This window comes from Anser cygnoides, chromosome 6 (assembly GCF_040182565.1).
Source record: "Anser cygnoides isolate HZ-2024a breed goose chromosome 6, Taihu_goose_T2T_genome, whole genome shotgun sequence".
In the NCBI taxonomy this organism is placed as follows: Eukaryota; Metazoa; Chordata; class Aves; order Anseriformes; family Anatidae; genus Anser; species Anser cygnoides.
In genome coordinates this window covers 3229721-3254644 of record NC_089878.1, presented here as the reverse complement: position 1 = coordinate 3254644, position 24924 = coordinate 3229721, and the positions used below count along the sequence as shown (strand labels likewise).

Here is a 24924-nt window from a genome sequence, read left to right as displayed (position 1 = left end):
GTGGTCACACAGTTCCAGAAAACAGACAATGTTGGTTCCATTTCACATTACCAAAAGCAAAGCTACTTTAACATCCAGAAAAGTGTCATGCCACTTAGTACGTGCACTTGACTCATAGCTCCTAAGACTGAGGAAAAGCAACAGACTTCTAGCAAAGCTTGAGCCTGTAAGCAACAACAATGAGGAATCTACTTAAACCAAAGCAGCATACATGCAGTTGCTTGAAGTACATGGCATGCCAGTTAGGAGTAGTGATTCTTCTTCTTCAGGCTTTATAAGAGTGAATACAAGCACTTGCAAAATAGTAAGAAGTTTAAATAAAAACCAAATATACAACATGCAATTGTTTTTCAATTACTCACTATATCCAATGGAGTTTTGCTTCCAATCTGATTAAAAACGTCAATTAGAACAATTAATGACATACTCAACTATGATGGCAATCTGCAAGTGTTTGTGGGGTCTGTTTGCTTGTTTTCCTCTTTCTTTGGAATAAATTGCGTTGCAAGCATTGCACGAACAGAATACTAAACCAGTACCTGATCCTTTATGCACCCATCTCTACTCTGTCCACCTATGGTTGAAATACTCCTGAAGCTATGAGACAACTGCCCCTGTGAATAGCTACCAGTTGCATTACTTCATACGGGAAGAAGGGAAAGAGGAAAGTAATATTCAGCGAGAATGTTTACAACCAATATATTCAATTGACAAAACAGAGATCCAAAATACACACTGTGGGAGCCTTTGCTTAATGAAGTTAGTTTGCTTTTTAAGCCTACAAATACCAATAAACCAGTGCCAGTTTCTTCTTGGAAGTCTGCTCATGCAGGCAAACATCTTCCACTGAATAAAAGAGACTGATTACATTCCCAAAACCCCAGCACCCACAGCTCTTCCTGAGCTACAGTCTAATGCAATGCCATATGCCCTTTTCATTGGATTCAGTAAATTAGAAAGAATCATATTCTGCGCACGTTTACATGTAAACACCACACACACATACACGCTCACAGACAGGTACTTGAGGAACAGCACAAGCCCACAACTCCTTTCCAAACTGAAGGGAAACTGTCCCCTGAAGTTCTGCAATGGCCTTGTTACTCTCTGTCAAAAGACAGCAGATGTTAGTGCTTTGCTTCTCCCCGCCAGGAAAGAAAAATAAAAACACAACAACAACTAAAAAAATGACCAAATCTGTCAGAGACAGAAAAGCCCTCAGACATGCTAGGCAATACTCTTATCCTACAAGCCAAAGTGCCAGCAGGGTGCTGAAGCAAATGGTGAATTCCTGTACTCCCACAGAGTTCACAAGCATTAGCATCCTAGGAACCCTTTTTAGGATCAAAATTACATAGTTTTGAAACTCCTATTGATAGTTTAATTAGTGGGTACATATTGAACTAATGCTGAAATCAAAACTTAAGTAATTAAATCAATCTACCATGATCTGGGGATTCTAGGACTGAGAGAGAAATTAGAAGGTTTGTTAAGGTTATTTTCAAAGGATTATGTTCTTAAGTTCTTTTCTTCTTTTGCATTCTCCTTTTAGAACCACTAGAGTTAATGACTTCGAGCTTCCTCTGCTAAGAAAAAAAACGTAAGGATAGGTGTCTACAGCCAGTGGGGTTTGATAGAAACGGTCTCTTGTTCTGGTGCACTGAGAGCTGCACGCACAACCACCAAGCCTCAAATGCCAGCAGCTCCAGTCAGCTCCAACTGGTGCTGATAAAGGCTCATTCCTTAAGGGAGTGTCCAAATATATGTATATGGTTTTCAGAATTCTGCGCATGTGGAGTCTATTTATTTAAATACTTGTTCTGTGTATTTTTGGAGTTTTACTGGTGCTTTCTTTATGAAAATAGGCATCTGAATTCCTAACTGTACCAACTAACTTGAGAGAAAAAAAATCAAGCTTCTGAGCTGTACATGAAATAACAGCTCAGATATTCAGAGCTGACATGCAGGAAAAGCCATCACAGAGTTCGTTATGCAGTCATTCACCACACGAAATGCAATCACTGCTGCTTTCAGACAAAATGCTGCCCTTTCAGAAGGATGGAGTCAAGGAGACTGTGAGATATTCACAAAGGAGAAAACCAGAACATAGCCCCTAAATGAAGAGATTCAGGCCATGAAGTGGCCCAGGGGCTGCGCCTGCACAAGTGTCTGAGCCAGATCCTCATGTAGCAAAAGGCTATTTAATGCCTATCCCAACCACACTTGTGATTCACTCACCACTAATTACCAGTGTCCTGCTCTCATATGGGTAAATGAGCAAATTCTTGTTGATAAGAGACACACGTAGTCAGTAGTAGCTACATTAAATACCTAAGGGGTCTGAGATTTCAACTTCACAGGTTAAGGAGCAAGCATTTGAAGGCATAGATTGCTTTTTTTCCCCACTGGTAACAGCTCATCTAAAAAGGTGTCTTCTTGCTCTTCAAACTTCACAGCATAGTTGTGAGGGTCTGTTACCAGGAAATCTTCCTGGTGCACACAGATCTTCAGGTTACCTACTTCAGTCAGACACACAGACTGAGATTTGCCTTTCAGACATGATTTTCCGTTAAACCATGCTCTCCTCCCATTCTCAAGTGAATTAGCCCCTGTGCCAATTCGATTTCTGTTAGGCAAAAAGTCAATTTCATTTGCTAATGGGATAAAAAGAAGAGCAGATTAAAAGAAAAATAACCATCAATTCTTACAGTCAGAGAAGAGATTTCACTACAGAAGAAAGACATTTAATTCTGTTTGCCCTGACATTGCACAGGAACATATTTTTACCAGCGCAAAGTGCCTGACTGGCCCTCCAGATTGCAGTTTAATGTGAAATTACAATTTAAATTTCACTCTTTCCACACTGACAAGGATTCTGTGATAAGAGATTGTTTCAATGAAAAATACACTCCCCCACAAACTACTGCAGTCTGGTGATGTGATCAACTCTAACATACCACATAGCAACCTTGACCAATATCCCTGACTACCGAGCACCCAAGAAGTCAGTCCCAATCTAAAGAAACACGAGATTATATTTTACAAGTATGAAAGCAGATGAGAGAGACTGAGTTTTACTTGCTCACAAGCACACATGCCCACCACTCAGCCTTTAGGAATGGCTCGTTACAGATGGAGAAAGAATTCAAGAATCTTCTTCCATTCTTCTCTTCTTAGCAACATCAAGTCATTCATTGCAGAGCATCTGCCACACTACCATCCCAGACAACCCAAAGGTCCTCCAGAAAACAGCTTCTGGCACTGGGCTCTATGGTTGAACACACAAACACAAACCTTATTTCTTTGGGTCAAAGGATATGGCCTTCTCACTCTTAATCCTTATTTCTCCTAATACCTCTGCTCTCCCCACAAAGAAATTTACCTAAATTCCTCCCAAAGTATTGGTCTCACAGGAACCACAAAAGCCAAAAAATGAAAACATATTTCTGTAGATAAGCCAGCATTTCCCAAACTGTACTCAAAGGCGTAAATATTTTGTCATGCTAGGAAGTTATGGTGCTTAAAGCACAGATCAGACCCTTAGCTAAGGAAACTCCACTAGAGACTTCTTCAAATTTTTTTTTTTTATGTGACCATTTATTTAAGTTAATTTAGGTACCCGTTATAAAAACCAGAAGGGCAGGAGAAAAAAAAAATTAGTCTTACCAGCTCTTTGATACATTTGACATGTCCTAGAACACTGAAAAATTCATTAACATTTTGCTGTAGTTCGATATTGTGCATATACAGAAGTACTAGTAACCATTACTCATAAAAATCAAACTCAGTGTTGCATTCACTTTGCCTTAGTTTTGATCAGAATTAAAGCTCCATATTTGAAATGCTCTTCTTCCTGTAACAGTTTTATGCCCACAAAGAACCATCTTGTGGAACAAGGTAAAATAATTCTTAGATATTTTTGACTATAAGTTGCCAATAATAAATTAAAAAACATTTATCCAAGTGATAAAACAGTAAAATAAGTTCATTTGACACTGAAAAACATGTTTTTATTTCAGTAATCCTGCACGAAAAATCTCTTCTTCAGGATAGAAGAGACAGGAAACATTTCAAAAGGCGTATTCCATATGACAGAGTTCCTGTGATACAGATTAGTGGTTCAAAGTTAGCACTTGGACACCAATTTATGGGTTACTGCATGTGTGAAGCCAAAACAAAAAATGTCTGCCTATCTACAGACATATTTACACTGGAATTAGTGTTGCTGGGCTACCACTGTTCCTTGAGCAAGAACAACTAAAAATATGCTCAAAGCAAAATTACCTTTTGAGGCTGGTCCAGCTTTTTTGCCATTGTGGATAAAAGCAATAAGGGGAAGAAAAAAAAATCAATGTAAATGCGATGCCTGTATCAATCAGTTAGTCACTGTTACCAAATATAAAAAAAATACTAAACCTGGGACTTGGTAACTCCCTAGATCTAAGGGACAAATGCTCATTGAACAAAAACAGAGTCAGCTACTCTGACAGTGGGTGCAAAGATGAGTCTTGGTCCTGCTGCTGATCAAGCACAAATGCTTTTTGATACATCTAGCTTTTGTTTTCCAGAGAGACAATGAGCTGCCTATCAAACCCTAAATACCAATGGCAAAATCATGGCCCCCATGGTCCTCAGGTATACAACCTAGTACACAAAGTGGTCCTTTGCAGACAAAAAGCTAAAATCCCTAGCAATGTTCTTTCATAGAGAAACACAAAACAGCTGTATGGCTCTAGCTCTGCAAATGATACTTGGCTTTCATTTTTAATACTGCAGCTATAGTCTCAAATATGGGAGGATTAACATGGAAAAACACTGAATTTCTCTGTCCAAATATAGAACGCTTGCTGCATTGCTGTCTCTCACCCACAGTTTGCATGTCACCCTTCAAAATTAAAGAAAAACCCAACACCTCTGACACATGCTGCACTCCCAGTTCTTCCTTTTGTCTAGCATGCCTAAGTAACACTGGGACTTGATAGCAGGTTACTGTCTATAACTGATATGCTGTGAGAAAACATGCCCAGCAGCAAGCATAAGAAAAGAGAGGAGACCTTGCTCTGTGCTTGCTCTGCACCCAGCAGCACACAGGGACTACAATCTGAAGGCTGAAAGATGCTGTTAGAGAGAGCTCTGCTCACACAAGTCATGCAAGAATCTGGTGATAAGACACGGGTAAGGCTGTGATACACATTGCTGTGGGCATACAAGCATAGGCTTGCACACTGCACAGAGACTATATATACGCCCTTCAAATGCCAAGAGCTTTTGTTCCAAATCCGCAGCAGGCACAGCAGAGTATTGCTCCGTCCCCATGGGCAGAATCATGTGAGAGGAGATGGCTCTAAACAAGGAAAGGCCAAATGGCTGCCACAAGTGAAAAAGGAGCAGTGATACCTTAAGTGCCCTAAATATATTTGTGCACGCAGGTGGGAGCTAAAAAGGCTTAGCGCCCCACCTGCAATTGTGACCCAGGGCTGCCCTGGTGTAATTACAGGGCAGCCATTCCTAGCTCTGGTGACCCTGGGTAGGACAGCTGCAGGATTTCCCCAACGGTGGCAGTAACTGACAGCACCGATGCATGTGGTATGAAAGCAGCATGTGTTGTGCAGAAATCCTTCTCAATAATTAAGTACTTTGGCTATTTAACAAAGAAAGTTTAACAAAGAAAGAATGAACCAAACAACATAAAACACTAAATAGCACACAGTGGTGCTATTATATTATCTTACTAAGGCCTAGATCTCTATATGATTTTCTAATTATAGCTTCTTTTTTTTTTTTTTTAAAAAAAAAAAAAACAATTAGAATTGGATCACCCCGTATACCAGGCAGTTCAGTTAAGATCCATTTTCATGACACTTCTATTTATTTATTTATTTACAACTCCCAAACTACTATAAATCCACACTATAAATCTCCCAAATTTTTGGCTTCTTATGAGATGCAATTTCTGATTGATGCAACAACAATGAAAATACAACAACTAAAAAGCAGACACATGGCATACAAGGTTGATGACAGTTACTTTAACAATGCTGCTATTATTTCTTTACAGGTTAAAAGGCATTGCAGGTATGCAGCTAACAAAAGCTATTTACTCTCTGCAGTCTGCAAGTCTGATAATGTGGCAGCTACAGAGGACACACACCATCATGCAGTGGGAACTATCCCTTATTAATGGCACATACACTAGGAACATTTTGACCACAGTTAAAAGTAATTTGAGCTCCACTCAACATTTAAGCACCAGCTTGTTGAACAAAGACTGGATTATCAAGATGATCATGTTTTTAAGATGTACCTGGTTGCATATATTTGAGTTTATTGCACCTTCCTGAGTTTATTGCAGGTTTTCACAGCATTATAAATATCTAAGGAACTCAAATTGTAACCTTTGGGTCTGTTCACAATACTAGCATATAGACAGCCACACACACACGTGTATACACACATATCAGCAGATAAGAGACCTCTGAACTGTGTGAGCACTCACCAGTTCCAAACACTGCCGGTGCCCATATGCAGCAGCGTAATGCACAGTGTTGTACCCCTCTTTGTCTTGGATGGATGGATTGGCATCGTTCTGTAGAAGGAACTCCAGACACCTGTGAACAATTCATGAGTTTAACTCACTCTATTTAACAGATTTAGTCCTCACTGCAACTAGGAGTGGCACTGCAGACAGGCAGTCAGGCAGTTAATTCTGTGTTTTAAACCGCACCTCAAATCATTTACAGGTTGACCTCCTCTTCATCACATTCACCAGTTTTTTAACCAGAAAATCCCCACTCATTTTTGAGTGGGGATTAAAAACAATCATAAAAAAATACATTAAAAACCATCTTAAACGCAACCTTTGCTGCTATTCTAGATTCCAAATCGGTCTTCTATTACAAAGCCTGAAAGTCACAACCCTGTACCATAATGTAAACAACTAAGTTGGAAGAGCTAGAACTGCTGCTATTTTATGCAAAAACTCACAGACCACAGCATTGGCCTGCAGCTATATACTATGGCAAGCTGAAAAATTGGACTTTACTGAGTTAATTTCCTGGTATGTATGTATATTAATGTATTTTCCTCTTTGTTCGCATTTTTAAATCGTATTTTTCAAAGCATCCCGTATATTCTTCATAGCTCTTAACATTTTTTCTTATTCCATCAAGATATTATCATTTTGTTACAATTACTTTCTTCAATACCTTGTAATTCATAGTGAATATATGGCTGCCATATGAAAAAGGGTATTTTTAAAACAAAAAATAACAATCAATATGCAGCTAGATGAAAATGTTAATCCAAGCAAATAAATTGAAGAAGCCATTGATTGACTTCTCTTTGCAACATACATACTCAGTGCAAAGCATTAAAATAAGGCAGTGCACGGTACTAAAGAATTATTAAATTACTGAAGCAGTGTATTTTCAATTAAAAAAGAGCAACAAGCACAGAAGCAGAAATATTAGGGAATATGCACACAGAGGAAAGCATAGAGCTTTTTTCTTTAGGTTAGCCCTTATTAAAGGCAAGCATTGTGTTTAGCAGAGCAATGAAAGAGCAAAAGCAGAGTGTAAACTGCAGTGCAAAGCAGCGTCTTTCTCCAGAAACGAAGTTTAACTTCTTTATTGATACCAAACTTACAATGCAGCTTCTTTTTCCTTCATCTCACTGGCTCTTTCAAGTTCTTCAGCATTTTCATGGGAGTTACCTAAAATATTCTTTCTTCTTAGCATAAACAACAGAAAAATGCAGCTTATTTTCAAAATATGAATGATTTTGATGCAGTCTGCCACCCATCCCCAATCTCCTCTGCAAGGAGTTGACCTCCTCCAGCCAACAGTAAAAGAAAATAAGTAAGTATGTAAATTTAATGAGCGTACTACGTGGGTCTGCAGCAAGCAATGGAGACAACTACAACATGGCAGTTTATCATCCTGCCAGTCAATGCCAAAAAAAAAAAAAAAGGGCGGGAAAGAAAATTCTGGTTTCTATCAGAAGCAATTTGCTCATTACTTTCCAGAATCCTTCCATATCTCCTACAGCAATGTTGTGTGTTCTGTTCTGTTCCCACTGCAGAGAGGAATTCAGGATTACCACAGCTTGCTGCTTCCTACAATGACTTGCTAGTAACATTAAAGATTCAGAGCACTGGGAAACTTTAGACTACTTCAGTATCAGTACCTATCTTGAATATGCTTTAGCTGTGTTGCTGACTCTCCTCACTTTCTGTGACATATCTTGGCAACACCGTGAGATGTTGCCTCAGATTCTCAAATGCCTGGTCAGATTCTTTAGATTCTTCTAAGAGCTCAGCATGTCTTCACACTCCTGCACACCTGGATCATTTGTGGCATCTCTGCTCCCCAGCCAAATGGGTGAAGATTGTGATTTGTGACCTTACAGTCAGACTGTGATTATGAACTTGCTTGGCCACCAAGACCAACACATGCTTCCAAACTTCAATGAACAGGACAGATCAGTACCTTGAAAGGCCTGTAAGGAGGACTGTTTGCTGACTTCAATCCATATATAACACGCATATTCCAAATTTGATTCCGCACAACGCAGAACAGTACATTCTTTACTTATCATGCTATTTTCCATTTCTATTATTGAGATTTTATATTCTTCCTGTGGGTGCCAACAGTAATGGATCGTTCCACAAATCCAGGGTCTGTCTGATGGGCACTGACTCATAAGGAAAACTTATTTATCAATTAAAAAAAATCCTCCCCTGAATGTTAACACTGTAAGCTCATGGATAGTCCTTGTGTGTTATGTTGAATCAAGATAGTTGGTCAAAGCTCAGAAAAGCCATAGAAGACACCTGTGTACTGACCAGGATTTCAAACGTCTCATATAACAAATGAAAGCCCTATATGCATCTGCTTTCTGTTAACTAAAAATCAGTGAGATCCCAATATAGGATTCCCTGAACAGAATAAGCCATGATCTGGAAAAAAAACACATATTCAGAAACTTGAATAATCTGTTTAAGGAAAATGCTTTTGTGATTTCCACTGCAGAAGGGGTATTTTTTTGAAGTCCATAAGTAAAAAGAGTTACCAGAATAGCTGAAACAGTACAACTACCTTGCTGCACCAAGACTTCTATCTGCTCATTAACTGCCCATGCCCAAAGTTAAATGATTTTGAATATTCTTTGGACTAACACTGTCTGATCTTGGGAGATCTTTGTCATTCAGAATAAAAAAAAAAAAGCTGTCCTATAAAATCATGGACTGCAAATAACATTTCATCTATGCAACAAGACGACTTCTACAACATCTCAAACTGGAAAATTTAATAAGACAACATCACCACATCAGAATCAATTTATGTTTGGATTATGGGGGCAAATAAAGGTCACATATTCAGGCCAATGTTCAGAATATGGTTAAATTTTTATTTTATTTTTTCCATTACCAATAGAATTAGCTACATCCTTAAGTTAACCAAGAGCTTGTTTACATGCAGGAGCATCACCTGTAAAAAGTCAGAAGCTGAAAAACGTACACTGAATTGCAATTCTCAAAGGCCTGAGTAAGACCTCACCCTGGCAAGACAGATTTAGAAACAGTCAGTGCTGAAAGCCTTCATGTAAGACTACTCTGCTTGTAATGCCAAGAACGGTCCTTTGAAGAGCCTGCTGCCTTCTTCCCAGCACTGTTCAGGTTTGAGGTTGATAGGGAAGACATTTTTGATATCGGTATTATCATGGCAAATGAAGCAAATGATGAGGAAGCTATTGATGTTCAAGTATGGTATCCAAACCTCTACAAGGTTAAGGAGAAGTCTGAAGTGGCTCTGAGGTGGTATTCTATTGTGAATGTGCCACACTTTTTTTTCCCCCCTTTAATTCAGACCTCTGCATATTAGCAACCAAAAAATAGTTCCTTAGAGTCTGAAGTAAAGAGGTAGATAAGCATGGGATAACCTAAAACAAATACAGGTCACTAACAATTTTAAGAGAGCGCTAACAGGATAATTGGGCCTGTTTTATACAGTATGTTATAGGGAAGAGATTATGAAAACATGCAACTAACTGGGAATCAGAAACTGCAGTCAGTAACCACAGGATTTTTAAGTTTTGCAGCTGTTTTCCCCCTTCCAAACTTTTCTCAAAAGAACAGCTTTGCATTCTGCCGAAGGATATTCCCCAGGCCTCTCTCCTCTTAGTCTCTAAAGAGCAGCCTATTTGGAGAGGGTGAGTGTTTTTATCAGGTCTGACCGTGGAGAGACAGATCAGTAGGATCTATCCCATCTTTGCCAAAAAGTATGTCAGAATGGCCAGATGTTTGTCACTGCAGTCCATCTGGGAAAACCTCTCCTACTGCTGCCTCTTCTCCCACCCTTTCTGACGGCCTTGCAAAGCAGATATGGAAAATTCTCTGAGCTTCCTGTAGTGAGGAAACTACACAGAGGAAAACAGAAGACAATGTTTGTAAAATAGTTCATTAAGACAGAGAGGCTGCAAAACTGCGTGTTACATGAAAGGTAAACTGTAGAGCTGAGATTCCACATCATCTAGGGATCTGGCTTATAGTCAGAGCAATTCAGTGTGGAGTTACGCATACATCTGAGAGAAATTCCTTTGCTAACAAAACCCATTTTTTGGTTCAAATGGCATAGCATCACGAGGAGAGCAGAATGACACTGATTTGGCAAAACACTTTAAATAAAGAATAAAAATAGGTTATCTTACTTTCGGTCCATGTCAGAAGCAGCAGCATAGTGCAAAGGGGTGCGCCCCCAGTCATCTGTTTCGTTAATATTGGCTCCGGTTGTCACCAGTGTCTCAATACAGTGGAAATGACAATTTGCAGCTGCATAGTGCAAAGGTGTCCTGAAACACAAGAGACAGTTTGTTACCTCATATTCCAGCGTGCACTGCCAGGGATAACAATAAATCTTCACTGCTGTATTCCTACAGATTTCCAGCAAGTCAATACCAGCACCTTATGTTCCTCTGATGAAATGCAAAGTTATGCAAATTGAACAAATTACTGTGTTATTAGGAAGTTTTGGTGCTCCTACCAAGCCTAGTGGCAAAGAGATCCAAAATCTGCATCTTGCAAACAACCTGTTCCCAGTGAAATCTGCTGCTGCTGCTCTGCGTACACCACTACGTGCCTCCAGCTGGGAGGCAGAGAAGAGGAGGACATCCCTCGCAGCATCTTATTTAGTGGGGATGACTGCCCATGACGAGAGAAATATATATAAGTGTATAAAGCATACATAAAGCACAGCTATAGTTCTCACCACTTTATAACTCCAAAGTGGATCCCTCTCCTAATATCCCCCAAAGAAGAAAACAAAACCCATGGTCTGGAGACACACAATGTGTTTCTCCTGTCTCAAAAATATTCCCACATGGGAGCAGACTAAGCTTTTTCTAACTCAAGGTACTTAAAATAGAATTTTTAGGAAAAAAACAATTGGAAATGGATCTGCCACACACTTTACAACAGGCAGGGCTGTACCAACTGAACAGAGCAACTGACCCAGGCTTTATTATCCCCTCCCTTATAGTTGCCTTCTTTTTTTTCCTGTTTATATAATAATACACATATAAACTCTCTTTTAAGGATGACTTTGCATAGCATTATTATGCTTTTATATTTTTTATTATGCACAGTCAACGCTTTAAAAGCTTCTTTGTCCACTGGATGGAATTAAGTTTGGTTTCTCTGCAGCCTGATAATCCACCTGCTGTGCAGCACTGCTCAACATGACAGGGGACGTGTATCAGTAGTCAAACGTGCCTCTGCCAAGGCTCAACGCCAGTTGTTCACTTTGACTAGCTTCAGCTGCTCAGAATTACCCCACAGAGGCAACCCCGCTCCAGACAATGAAACTACAGTTTGTACACAGCTCCAAAATCATCTTGGCATAGGCAGGCTCAGCAGCACCAGAGGTGGACTGCGACGGAGACAGAGATGTGGGGGCATCCCATCACACTGACAAATTCCAAAGCCCAAGAAAAGATTCATTGTGCGGGAAAATTCAGCATGCCACATGCTCAGCACACCCACTTCAAAGCCTGAATGTCATTCAGAGGGAGCTCACATTGTCAGAAAAATTTCCAGCAGGGCTGAAACTTGCAGTCTCCCTCTGCTACACAAAAATCCTTGACTAATTTAAATTCATTCATCCCCTAAAATCATCTACTTTCAATTTGGTGGAAGTTGTTTTAAAAAAAAAACAAAAAACAGAAACAGTCAGAGTATAGTTCATTTTTGAACCTGGTTCATTTAAATGGGACAGAAGAATATCTTAATTTCTATTTACATATCTGACACTTCTACTTGATATATTAAAAGGATATGAATAATAATCACTGCTGTCCCTCTACCAGGAAGTACCATCCACAGTGCCCGAGCCATGCTGGAACCTTTCAGCTGTAATTCATTTACATTAGTATAATGACAAGGCTTTTACTACGTTCTGCCTGAAAAACAGGTACCCCAGCGGTATTTACAGAGAATTTCTGCAGCATCTTGAGTTCAAATGCACTTACCGTCATCAAATGGTTAACTTGAATTCCCCTTCCTCACTGATCTAAAGCAACTGCAAATGCATGCATACCTCATGATTTACAGCTTCAAAGAAGCAGGAAACCCAGGCTCAGTGCTTAGGCACCTCACTGCCACAGCTGAGGGTGGATGATAATGTAACCATTACAGGGCTGTATGGCCACAGCAGTGATATATAAATGTATAATGGCACAATCTGCTATCACACAAAACACAATGTACCAAACCAAACGGTGCTATTAGCTTGGCTACTGCTCTTCCCCTGCTCTAATTCCACTCCTATGTTTTAGGGAACCTGCTTTGGAAACATCTGCCTTGTTGAAAAAACATACGACAAAATGCTTGAGAGATTCTGCAGCAATCAGAGTGAAATCTCTGCATCCATTCCTGGCATAGCAACACTCATAGCAACTCTTCATACGGAAGGGAAAAAAACTTAGGAAGCATGTCAAATAGCAGCAATCCTTCTCATCATAACAAGGGCGCTGTCTTGGGCACATCAGCACAAGAATTCAGGCAATAAGAAAAGCAATAAGGGAAAAAAAATAATACACCTGTGATATTTTTAAAACATAAAACTTGAGAGGGTGGGATGGCTTTTATGTATATAATTAAGTCTGCACCTGTCTGGCATATAACTGTAGCAGCAGTTCTGTAGGGAAAGCCAAACTCCTACTTTATTTTCCTGACATTTTTCCTGGAACACAAAATTTCCAGACTGAGGTGGTCTTTCTTCCTTGACTGCTAGTTTCTCCTTTTATTTTTTTTAAATTAACCTCATAATTTACTTACCTCCCACATTTGTCCTTCTTATTAAAATCTGCTCCACTGCTTTGCAAGAGTTTTATACATTCAACATTACTGAAAAGAGAAGTAAAAAATAATAATAAAGCATGAACAAAGCAGAAGCTTACATCTTGATTGCCTCCCCACCCCCAAACGGGAAAAAGTTACTCTACAATTGTACTATCTGCAGTGCAATATCAGGGTATAGCCAACTACAACCTGAAATTCAATCACAACAAACAGAAAGTGACAGTTTAAAAGTCAATTTCGTTTGTTTCTAGAAAAACTCAGACTTCTCTTCTGCAGAAGAAAAATAAATATTTTTTCCAAAGAAAAAGCAGTAAATATGATCTGAACACAGTGTGTTTGGAGATTTTCAAAGGGAGTTGTACTCTAATGCTTCCCACACTGAAATGCTATTTTATGAGAGAGCTTTTAAAGTTGTTGCTAGCTTATAAAATGTCAGTCTAATAATGAAGAGGTGACATTTAACAAAATCCACCCCCTTCTAGAAAAGCATTCAACAGTAAGCACTGTGCTAAAATCCTGCTTACTTTAGTGAGATTCAATTACAAGAGTTACTTTTAGGTTCATTTTCATATAATTTGTTGACACATGATAGACTTAAGCATGTCTTTAAGTGCATTGCTGAATAAGGGGCATAAGTATTTAAAACGATTGTCATATTTAAATTGCATTTATATAAGTGGATGAGTTAGGCTCCATTGTTTTTTTTACCTGTTCAAAGAATTCAACACAGCTTCTTTGTGTCATTTAAAGCCAGGTGATTTTTAATGGAAAATATAGCAGCTAAATTTTAATACGTTTTGTAATTTAGGAGAATATATGTATGACCCCAAGCCAGAAAGTGACGTGAAGAAGCATAGCACTTTCCAAGACTTCTTTTTCATTAACAGGGGCAATAAATCATTTCTGTTCACAACCAGATGAGCAGACTTCTGAAGTATGTTGTTTTCTACATACCCATACAACTCCCATTAATGTAATGAGAGAAACAGGCATGTGTCAGGGGAAAAAAATAAATAAATGCTTTTTGCATAGCTCCAGCTCCAGGGAAAAAATGGCGGGATGCGGTATGTTGGCATGTGTTCATCCCTACTCTAAACTGCTATTGCATAAAATAACATCAAAACACTCACCACAACATACTAAAAATAAAAATACTTGTTAGTGATGACAATTGTAGTAAACCACTGGAAAAATATGACTTATTTTCATAAACTACTTTTGCTTCTTGTGAAGCCTCCCTTTCGTTCTCTTTTGGACTTCCAGGTTGTTTTTGTTATTCCTTTTGAGTGCAGCCTTATTGAAGAGGTAGCATCTGAAGTGTACTATAATAATTTCAATCCAAGCAACAATCATACTTCCTCTATTAATAACAGCAGACAAGTATCAACAAGAAAAATACCGTAAGAATAATAAAAACAGTATTCAGCCCAATTTCATTAGGCGTCTGTAATTACGAAAATTTTGAGATACATCTATTTTGATTCACCAAGAAGAAAAGCAACTTCCTGAAAGATTGCCAAGTATTCACCGTGGATGACCATTTCTGCTTGCTAAAATCATAGAGAATGCAGACTGGGTTCTAGCCAAGGCTCCATTTCAGCTGTTTTCTGAGCCATAGTCCTCCACAGAAGAGTCAAAACTCAATGCTTGCCAAATGCTTTGTCCTTTTGCTAGGTTAACTTCACACAGCTCCACTGACAATTATTTGGAAACACTTAAACTAACTGGATGCTACATTTACAACATAAATTGAAGTATTTCAGTTTTAATTTGTTTCCATTTCCATGCTCCCAGCACTCATCAGGAATGTATCATTCTGAAAGGGTAAGTCTTTGGCTTTCTGATTTGGTGATCTTTGTGTTGTTGTTTTAAGAACTTTTAAACTTGTACCTGAAAATTAGGAGGGAGAGCTGCATTTGGACTCCAGGGTTCTTGCCTCAAAACACAACACTGTCCTTGAGGCAGCAATACAGACCAACGGAGGAGGCTGGGAATAACTGCCCTGCCAGCAGCATCCCAGGAGCCACAGCTCCTTCTCCTTACTCTGCTTTGCTTTAAGAACTGACACTTTTCTGCTCACTGCTGGCCCTCAGCAACTCTTATGGCAATAAACCGATCTGGGTGAGTACACAGCACTCCAACCCAAAACTGAAGCAGTCTTCACATGGGCACAGAAAGGAAGCTTTACCCTACATCTGAAACTCGTGCTTCAATCACAACCCAGCTGTCTGTTTTAGAGGAGTCCTTTCAGACCACCTCCTTTGCTTTGCAAACAATGTGTGCATGAGAGCAGTGGCAAAATAAAACCTCAAGTGACCAGAATTTGACATCTGTGGATGGCACAGACAAACTGGCTTGCAACAAATCTGCGATGAAAGCAAAAAACTTGTAACAGCTACAGTCACAATTACTCACCCTCCTGCAGCGGCAGCGTGGAGGCATGTTCTTCCAAAACTATCAGGGGTGTCTATTTCAAAGCCTGCAGACAGCACGTGCTCATTACTAAACAAGGACACTATGCTATACTTTTGTCCTAGTTAAACCACAAGAAACATCGCAGAGACAGAAAAATCAGTTAGTTAGAAAAAACAGAACGCAAGCAACTACAGTCAGAAAGAGGTTGTCACGGAAACAGTGAGTGGCTGCTCCACTTTGGCAGCTCTATAAAAAGAGCTGTGAAGTCAACAAGAATTTAGTTCCGCATCCAGCTCTGCACCACATCCCTATTTAAAACCACATGACAGGCATTCAGGAGTTAGATACTTATTGAGATAACTATGACAGCAGGACATGGAGACAGAAAACATGAAGAGATGAGAAAAACTACAGAGTCAGCCTGAGCATGAAATACGGTAATTTCTATTGTGTGTGGGTTTAGGTTTAGTTTTTTGAAAGAGGCTTGCAGGAGCATGCACGGATAGTCATGAAGATGCACAAGGCCAAACTATAAGCCTGTCAGTGGTCACCCAGAGCTTCCTTTCCCTTCCTGATCTGATGGTCAAGACCAACACATGCATAGGTTTACTGTAATGTGGTAGGGAATTATCATTTTTCACACTTTTTTATCACTTAGGTGACTCAAACTTATGGAAAAAAGTAGTTGTAGGAGATTTTGTGTGTTGAGTAATGAAATACTTTTCTAGGAAAAAAATTGATCTGCCTTGTTAGGTTTTTTTTGTGTGTTTCTTGTTTGGTTTTTGTTTCTTTTTTTTTTTTGATTGGGTTTTTGTTTGTTTCTTTGTTTGTTTTTTAAACTCACACAAACTCTTGCCTAGAAAAAAAATATTTAGGATTTGGCTTATTACTGCCTCTTTTGAAATGGTTGTGTCAGCAGACTCCTGCTGCTTTTGCTTTGGACTCTGGTAAGGATCCTGGGACCGCTCTCCATAGACTACACCTTCACTAATTTCCCCTCTTGCGCGTGCAGAACTTTGGCCAGCCTTTACTCTGGCCAAATTCAGAAACATACTTTAGCTGTAATTAAGATACAGCATGCCAACAAGATGCAAATACCTGTGCAAGTGTGGGCTTCAAGGAGATAATTTTGTCAATTACTTCTTTGAGGAGAGGGAAAAAAATTGTGTCTTGCATGCCTAAAATTTGGAAAAGCATCCTAAATTTTCTCCCTCTTCCTAGTGAATTAATATAAACTCTCTTTGCCTACCAGGAGAAAAGGGCTTTGGGCATGAACAATACAGGATGCAAGGAATTACCAGCATGCTGTTAGGAAAGCCTCGCACTCTGTGTACACCACACCAGGCAGCAGCAAAGGAAGTATTTCATTTGAACATTTCACAACAATGGGTATAAAGGGGCTGTAAGCAGCACAGACACACATTACTGAGCTCCACAGATGCCGCTTGGCTTGGTTTACTTACCCGATGACAACAATTTCCTGCAGCAGTCTGAGTGAGCATTCAGGGCTGCTAGGTGTAGAGGGAACATGTTGTGGATCCCACACCTGAAAGGCACAACAGTCTCATTAGACGAGGTCATGTAACAATACAGGTGGCATACAAACACAGCACATGAAAAGGTCTTTTAATGAAGGCAGCATTTTTGATCCTTTTTAAGGAAAATTCTTCCTGCCTTGTTAATTTTATCTGTATTTCCTTACCATTCTTCTCAGGAGTTAAAAATATTCTGATACAGAAAAATCTTGGCATTATGCTTTGAACAGAATGTGGTAGGAAGGTTTCTAAAAATGGGAGATGAAAGCTAAGGTAAAGGCGAAAGCAAGCGAGCAGACACTGCTAAGAATCAATCTCCCAGCATAGGATGCACATATTTTTGCATCAGCTAAACATACCACAATGGCCATTCTGAGGGACAAAAGTAAACGCCAAAAGCTTTTTAGTATTATTTCTGAAATCCATTTTTACTGCAGTAAATGTCCCTTAGGTAACTCTTGCCTGGGTTTTCAAAGCCTCCCCTTCTTCCCTCTCCCCTGGGGCTAGTGTAGCCAATGATTCTTTTTCACATTTTCCTTTAGGGTGCCATGACACTTAGGGTTTTCCTCCCACATACTGATAACTAATCATCTAATCCTGTTTGCTCCAGCTACTGTCGTCACATGCTCTTTCACTCCCCCCCCCCCCCCTTTAATACATGACCGTTCTTTTCAATTACACTATAAACTCCTCTGAGCAGACATACTGGGTTAAACAAAAACAAAACAAAAAAAAGTAGACACCTATCTTTACGCTAAACCTGTATCAGGCAACCACGTAGTTCTTAAACAAGCCAAACACTCAGCAGCTTTTATTAACATTAGCAAATCATCCCAGTTCAGACCCTAACCATGCCACTGTCTACTGTCTTAGAAGACTTCTGAGTTTGGACATCTTGGCTTCTGTCATTGAGCACTGATTTGCGATTAGCATCTTGTTATTCTAGAAATACCATTAAGCAGTCCTCCAAGTGCATATAAACACAGAGCCTGTGTAACCAACTATCTGAACAAGATTATTATCTCCTGACTGCTCCAGCCAATAAATTTTTGAATAATGACAAACTCTTGAACAACTGCAGATGGATTCCTCTCTGAAAGACAACTGGTAGATGAACGAGAGTGATCACCTCATGGAAGAGGATTTTAGATCCAGACCAAAGACAAAGGAACTTTTTTTTTTCTCTGCAGAATTCACCATAAATCATAATTGCTTATCATGCTTTAGACAAAGAAGTGGTTGGATATTTATAAGGATATCTTGTTCTCTCCAAAATTTTATACATGTGTATTTAACAAATTTGGGGTTGTTTTTAACAACCTCATTCCTTCCAGAATCCACAGGCCCATCCTTCCTCTGTCTTCACATTAAATTTGTCTTCCTTGCTGCTTCACTACATTAAAGAGTGACTTTAGGTGCTGCACAAATATTCTTTTGCCAGTATCATTTTCTACCTCATGGATTAAATCTCTTAAAAGATGATCTGTCAGTCTGTTCTTCAAAAGGAAGCAGCACAAGCTTCATCAAGCTGCTGCATCTGTATAAGCAGGTTGCATTTTTTAGCTGTGGACTCATTTATTTAAGCGAACATTGGACATTCTGTATTCACATTGCTTCTACACCCATTTCCCTCCATCTCCATCTAGCTATCTCAAGCAATATTTTTCTTCTTTTAGGTCCAGATTTCCACCCAGCACGTTTTGGCTGGTTTCCATCAAAATACACTCTGCACATCTGCTAGCCAGTCACACTTCTACAGCACTGATCACACGAGTTCCTCCCATCACTTACACACACTCTCCTTAAAATGCAATTGCCTCAAAGACTGACTGAGCTGTTTGCAGTTGTTGCTAACATGCTGAATTCTGTCTTTCAAAACCAGTTTGGGGAGCTCAGCCAGAGCTATTCATGTGCAATACATATAAAAGCCCATTCCCAGTGTTTCAAACGCTCCTTGCCGAGCACAATAGCATCACTTGGATCTGCCTGGTATCTCTGGTTATCTCACTTCACTTATTTCTGGTGCTGGTAGAAGTAATTTATTTGATCAATATTCAAGTCACCCAAGTGCAAAATAGAAATTTCTAACTGGATAACCTTGAGTCCAAGAGGGGCTATCCCATAGCATCTCATTTTACCCTGAAGCCTCAAGAAAAGAGGCAGACTGAGACTTACTGTACTGTCAAAAGAGCTAGCAAAAATACACATCTATTTAGACACCAAGATCTTCACATAGGCTATGTTAACAGAATCCAGTAACATTAGCTGAAGCCTGTGGAATTTCATTATCCATGACAACTCCACCTTCAGAGATTGCATGGCGACAGTCATATTTGATATATGAACATGGGCAAAAGTGTCACTTCCTTTAACATGCTAAAGCAAACAAACAGAAAGAGCTGCAAGTATTTTCAAAACTAAAACCAGCACATTTACATCTGCAATCAGGTTTTTCTATCGAGGTAAGTCAAGAGGAGTCATTCATTTCTACAGTGCATTCTAGGTGGAAGACTCTTAAATTTTATTTTGGAGATGTGCAGCTAATAGCTGAAAACATATTTATGTAATCAGAATCTGCTAAAAACATCCAGTATAGGTATCTCTCATAGCATGATATTACTCTGTTTTTAAACCCCTTATTTTACCTTCAGGTTTGCTGTTTTCTTTCTGATGGACAATAAGAACCTGAATATAAATTATGAATACTCAACTACTCTTAAAAATCAAGCACCTCCCAATGTTTGGGACTATAGTAACTGTCTATTGTGGGTGCAGTCTTGACACAAGTACAAGAGAAAAAAAAGAAGAAAAAAGAAAAAAAAAGCTGAACCGAAGCAGAAAACACTAACAACATTTAGAAATTTGTGTCCAATTTCAACTCATTACCCCTCTATTCAACAAAGCCCCACAAACCAAATAAAATCAGTCCTATTATTTCAGCCATCTGGCTATCAGAAACCATGCAAAATCAAGGCAAGCTCTACAGTTATACTGAGATCAGGCTTAGTAACATCTGCTTTGCAATACTGCATTTCTATTGATTATCCCATGGCATATGAAAGATATGAAATAACAGAATAGTCATGGTGTACGATAGGCCACTATTAGACTAACTTAAATTCTAGGGAATATGTGTACAGTTCCCTCTGAAGGCACTTGAAATTTTTTTCCAAATGATGTTTCCTATACAAACTCTTTGCTACATTCCTGCTGGAATACCTGTGATCAAGATACACTTTATACACACATACTTCATGTACATTTTATGTCCATGTGCCACATCAAAGCTTCAGGAAAAAGCAGTACTGGCACTACCTGCAACCACATAACTGTGCACAATAAGAGCTTAGCAGGGCTTCTTTCCCTTCCACCTGCACCACCATTCATACTTTAGTTCCATGTCACCCATTGAAGTGTAGTACAAATACGTTTATCCATTTTAACCTCCATACTTCAGGAACTGAGGAGTAACTGTGGTTCCTGGCATTGGACATAACACTTGACCATTAGAAGCAGCTCCATCTCAGCCACCTACTTGGCAGTATCAGCTCCGCTGGTTATGAGGGTGTTAATCAAAAGCTCATGTCCATATCTTGCAGCGACATGCAGAGGAGTGTTACCATCTTTATCGACACAGTCAATTTCCCCTCCTGCAAAAGACATTTTCATACAGTTTAACACCAAAAGATTAAGTGTGGACTAGTGACCACAAACGCTATTTCTCTCTAGTGAATGCAGCATAACCAGGCGACTGAACTTCACAGAACGAGAACTGGCACACGCCACCTGTCAACAGGCAGCCACTGCTACTGAATGTGGTCTGCCTGAAGTGCTTTCACCTCCCTCTCTAACTTCAGTGGCAGGGAACAGACAGGTGCATGGGATGACCTACAACGGGCAAAGAACATGATTCAGACTTGCTGCTCATCTAAAGGTACAAATGCATGCCTTCTATTAAAGTAAAAGAATAAACTGCTGAAATTGCATCATGATTTGTTAACACATTGCCACTCAACCTTACCTACAAGGCGCCAATGTTAAACAGATCATTCAAAAAGACCAACAGGAGCACATTGCAAACTACAATTGTTTTGTGTGCCTTTTCTGTGTCTTAAAACAAAAATAGACTGCTTTGTGTTTGACAGGGGCGGAGAGCAGCTGCCAGGGAACAACACAATCACCTTTTCCTTGGTACATCTGCTCAGCTCTACCAAGCAGAACGTCAGCCCCCATCCTGAGGGTGAAGGCTGCATTTGTCCTGTTGTGTTTAAGAACTCATGGATTTCTCCATGGGATACAAAAGGGTAAGAAGGGACTTCAAGAGGTCTAGTCAGCAGTTCAGGTTATTCTTTGTGATCTTGCTGACCAACATCTGCCTAACCAACCTGTGAGACCTCCACAGACTGACACTCCACAGAACTCCAGACAACCTGTTTCAACGTTTTCTTGCCCTATATTTAATCATCAGAAATTACTACACAGGGCTTAAACAGAACTTTTCCTGTTGCAGTTTAAGCCTGTCATCTCGTGTTTTATCTCTTCTCTGCTGCAGCTTTTGGCCCATGCAAAGATTCCTATCAAGTCCTTGTTTTCCTTTTTGGACCAAGCAACCCTCGTTCTTTCAGTCTCTCCTTGCAAATCAGATTTGACGCACTCCAACCATTCTCATCCTTCCCCCAGTTTTCGACAGCTGGCATACATCCTTCTGGAAGGAAAATGTCAAAAGCCAAAAACTGTACTACAGCTGATGTCTACCAATTCTGAGCTGAGCAAAAGGACTAATTACTTCATGCCTGCTGTCTGTGCTTCTACCTATATACTCCTGTATGTTGTACGTTTTTTTTGGTGGTGGTGGTAGTGTTTTTTTTATACTCTCTCTGTCTCTGCTTTTTTTAAGCTGGCAACACCAAGACATTGTTGACTTGACTTGTGTTCAGCTTCTGATCCTCTATAAACCCCAGATCAGTTCTTGAGGAAATGCCACTCACCTGGCTGCTGCCATTCTGTATTTGTGTAACTGATATTCCTGCCTGTATGCGGTATCTCTCCTTTGCTTCACTTGCATTATAACTTCTTTCTCCAACTGTACAGGATCATTTTCAATTCTGACTCCACTTTCTGCCAAACTAAAAGTCTCTCACAACTTCATGCTTTCTCCAAACGTTAAAAGCACATTTTCTATTCTACCATCCAAGCTGATAATGAAAATACTGAATAGTACTAGACACTGGAGAGAAACTCAAAAATCTCTTCATTACACTTCACATTTATTATTAATGTCTTAGTTTTTCTACCAGTTATGCACCCACACAGTAATATTTTCATCTAGACCATACTCCACTTGTTTGCTGTGATAATACTTCAGGAAAGTATTTAAAAGTCTTGCTAAAATGAGGATATGGTAATATTTACTGCATTTCCACCATGCACAGGAGATAACAGGCCATAGAAAAAAAGAAGAAAAGTTCTACCAAAGCACTATACAAAATTTTCTAATTGTAAATAAAGTTCAGTGAAATGCCATAACAGATTCCTTCCCTGGGGTGGAGTCTCCATCCGTAGAGGGAGGTCTCCATGATCATTACCAGCCCACAGAAAAGTCAGAGGACTGTGCTATGTTCACAAAGCCCATTGCCCTCCTGTAGAAGAGAACTATGTTTCAGCATACTTCACTCTTGTAGAAGCTATCGCAGATATTGCCTATGCCCTCCTTAAGTACTTTAAAAGTTAGTTTATTCATTCCTTTCAGAATTTTTGGCTGGCATATATAAAGTTTTCCAGCTTCCCTTTTTGCCCATTTTTAAAGATGGGTATCACACTTGCAATTTTCTAATTTTAAGGTAAGCCAACTTCCTCCAAAACTCCTCAGAAACAGCAGCCAGAAATTGAGATGTCTTTACCCAATTCACTAAGTACTGTAGGATAAAGTTGCATTTCTTTAAATCATTGACATTTCTCTCTTCCACAATATCCCATGGCAACAAGGCATAGATTCACTTGTAATCAGACCTGTGTACAACACTAAAATAAGAGGGGCGACGAACAAAGAAAGAAAATCAAAAACAAAGTAACTTGAAGAAGAGTAGAGAGTCTGAAGGACAGATGAAGAACTGCCAATCCTTTCACACACAGATCCAACACAGAGCAAACAACAGCCATTAAGTCAGAGAGCATATTTCACTAAATAACTCTAAACTACACTTAACTGCATTTTCTTTTAGCTTGCCCAAACTCATTTTTTATTACTATTTTATTTATCCAAGAATAGATATGGCAATAAGTTGTATGACAACGTGAAGGAAGCATGACCTACTGAAGACTTCTGTTTAAAACACAGTCTTCTGTAAATGTAAGCACCCTTGCATTTACAGCCTAACTTTTCAGACTTCTTAAACATCTCACACAGAGTAGCTCTATCAAGGGATACAGCAGTTAGATTAGGTTCCAAGTTTGGGATTGTAGTTAAAAAACAAACAACACAAAACAAACAATAACAAAACAGAAACAAAAAAAACAGACTGTCCTGTCTGGTATAACAGCCAAAGGTAGGAAGCATAAGTAAACAATCAGTACTAGCCACCTCTGTCAGTCAGAAACAGGTCTCTGCCAGATCTCCAACAATAATATTTGTTATATGCTTAGACAAAAGAGATACTTAATGAATTCGACAGGTAATCTGGAATCCTGAAACCTGTTCCTGGCTATGCTAGAAAAAACAGGGTGGCGCTGATCCACCCTCCAGAATATTTATTCAACACTTAGTGAAGACAGCAGCAAGGTGGGGAACTAAAGGAGGTGAGGGAAGAAGAGCTGCTGAGTGGTAGGACAGAAAAAAAGGTGTGAACTCTATGAACACCACAGCTCCCAGGGGAGGACAGTTAGAAACTTTTACTTTTCTTACTCTTTAAAGCATTTTGGAAAGTTTGTTGTGCCTTTCTCTTATCAGATAGAATGCCACAGCTTTGAACTCTTGTTTTCAGGTTAAGAATCACAACAGATCAGCTGGACCACTGTCAGCTGGAGGAACACGGGATTTTGTTAAGAAGCAAAATCTTCACTTGTGATGACACTGTGGAATGAGAGATATCAAAGCAGCTCCAAGTCAGAATTTGACGGAGAGTTGAACACCCCTCAGAGCAGTCCTTTGACATTCTGGGTCAGAACTGAAAACTGCAACCTCTAAAATGCCTACACTTCTGGAGAGGTATTGAACAGGCAGCAAAACTCACCATTCTGAATGAGGGTCTGTGACCGCGTGAACCTCCCATGGACAGCTGTCATGTGCAGTGGGCTCTTCCCATCCTTACTCTAACCAACAAAATGTAAAAACAACCATTCAGCATGTAAAGTAGTGGTAACAACTTGAAGTTTCTCAGCTCAACATCCTACAGCTATTCTTCAGATAAAACCTCCACTGACTTCTGAAGACTATAGGACTGAATCTGTATGTGATGATAAATGCAGAAAGTATAAGCATATAAGTAAAACAGTTCCGCAGCAATAAGCAGAAATGGGCTGAGGTACAGCCCATCCTCAGAGCCTGGCTAGATGCAATGTCTGGTAGAAACCTACGAATATATGACATACCATTCTTGAATGCGTTTATTAAATAACATTTCC

The 24924-nt window shown here is 39.5% G+C and overlaps 1 protein-coding gene across 13 annotated transcripts in view; it reads right to left on the bottom strand.

The window, feature by feature from the left end:
* ANKRD44 (ankyrin repeat domain 44) overlaps nt 1-24924 on the bottom strand; it is a 152284-nt gene that overhangs the window by 29773 nt on the left and 97587 nt on the right. For 6 of the 13 annotated variants that reach the window (XM_066999926.1, XM_066999929.1, XM_066999931.1 and 3 more), the window contains 9 exons: nt 24534-24612; nt 20840-20954; nt 17233-17315; nt 15770-15887; nt 13331-13399; nt 10708-10848; nt 7645-7728; nt 6497-6608; nt 363-389 (listed from right to left, as the gene is read on the bottom strand). In XM_066999926.1, coding sequence (XP_066856027.1) covers nt 363-389; nt 6497-6608; nt 7645-7728; nt 10708-10848; nt 13331-13399; nt 15770-15887; nt 17233-17315; nt 20840-20954; nt 24534-24612 — 828 coding nt within the window. The remainder of the gene's footprint in view (nt 1-362; nt 390-6496; nt 6609-7644; nt 7729-10707; nt 10849-13330; nt 13400-15769; nt 15888-17232; nt 17316-20839; nt 20955-24533; nt 24613-24924) is intronic. The other 7 variants (XM_048058423.2, XM_048058429.2, XM_013187461.3 and 4 more) reach the window with 4 other exon arrangements.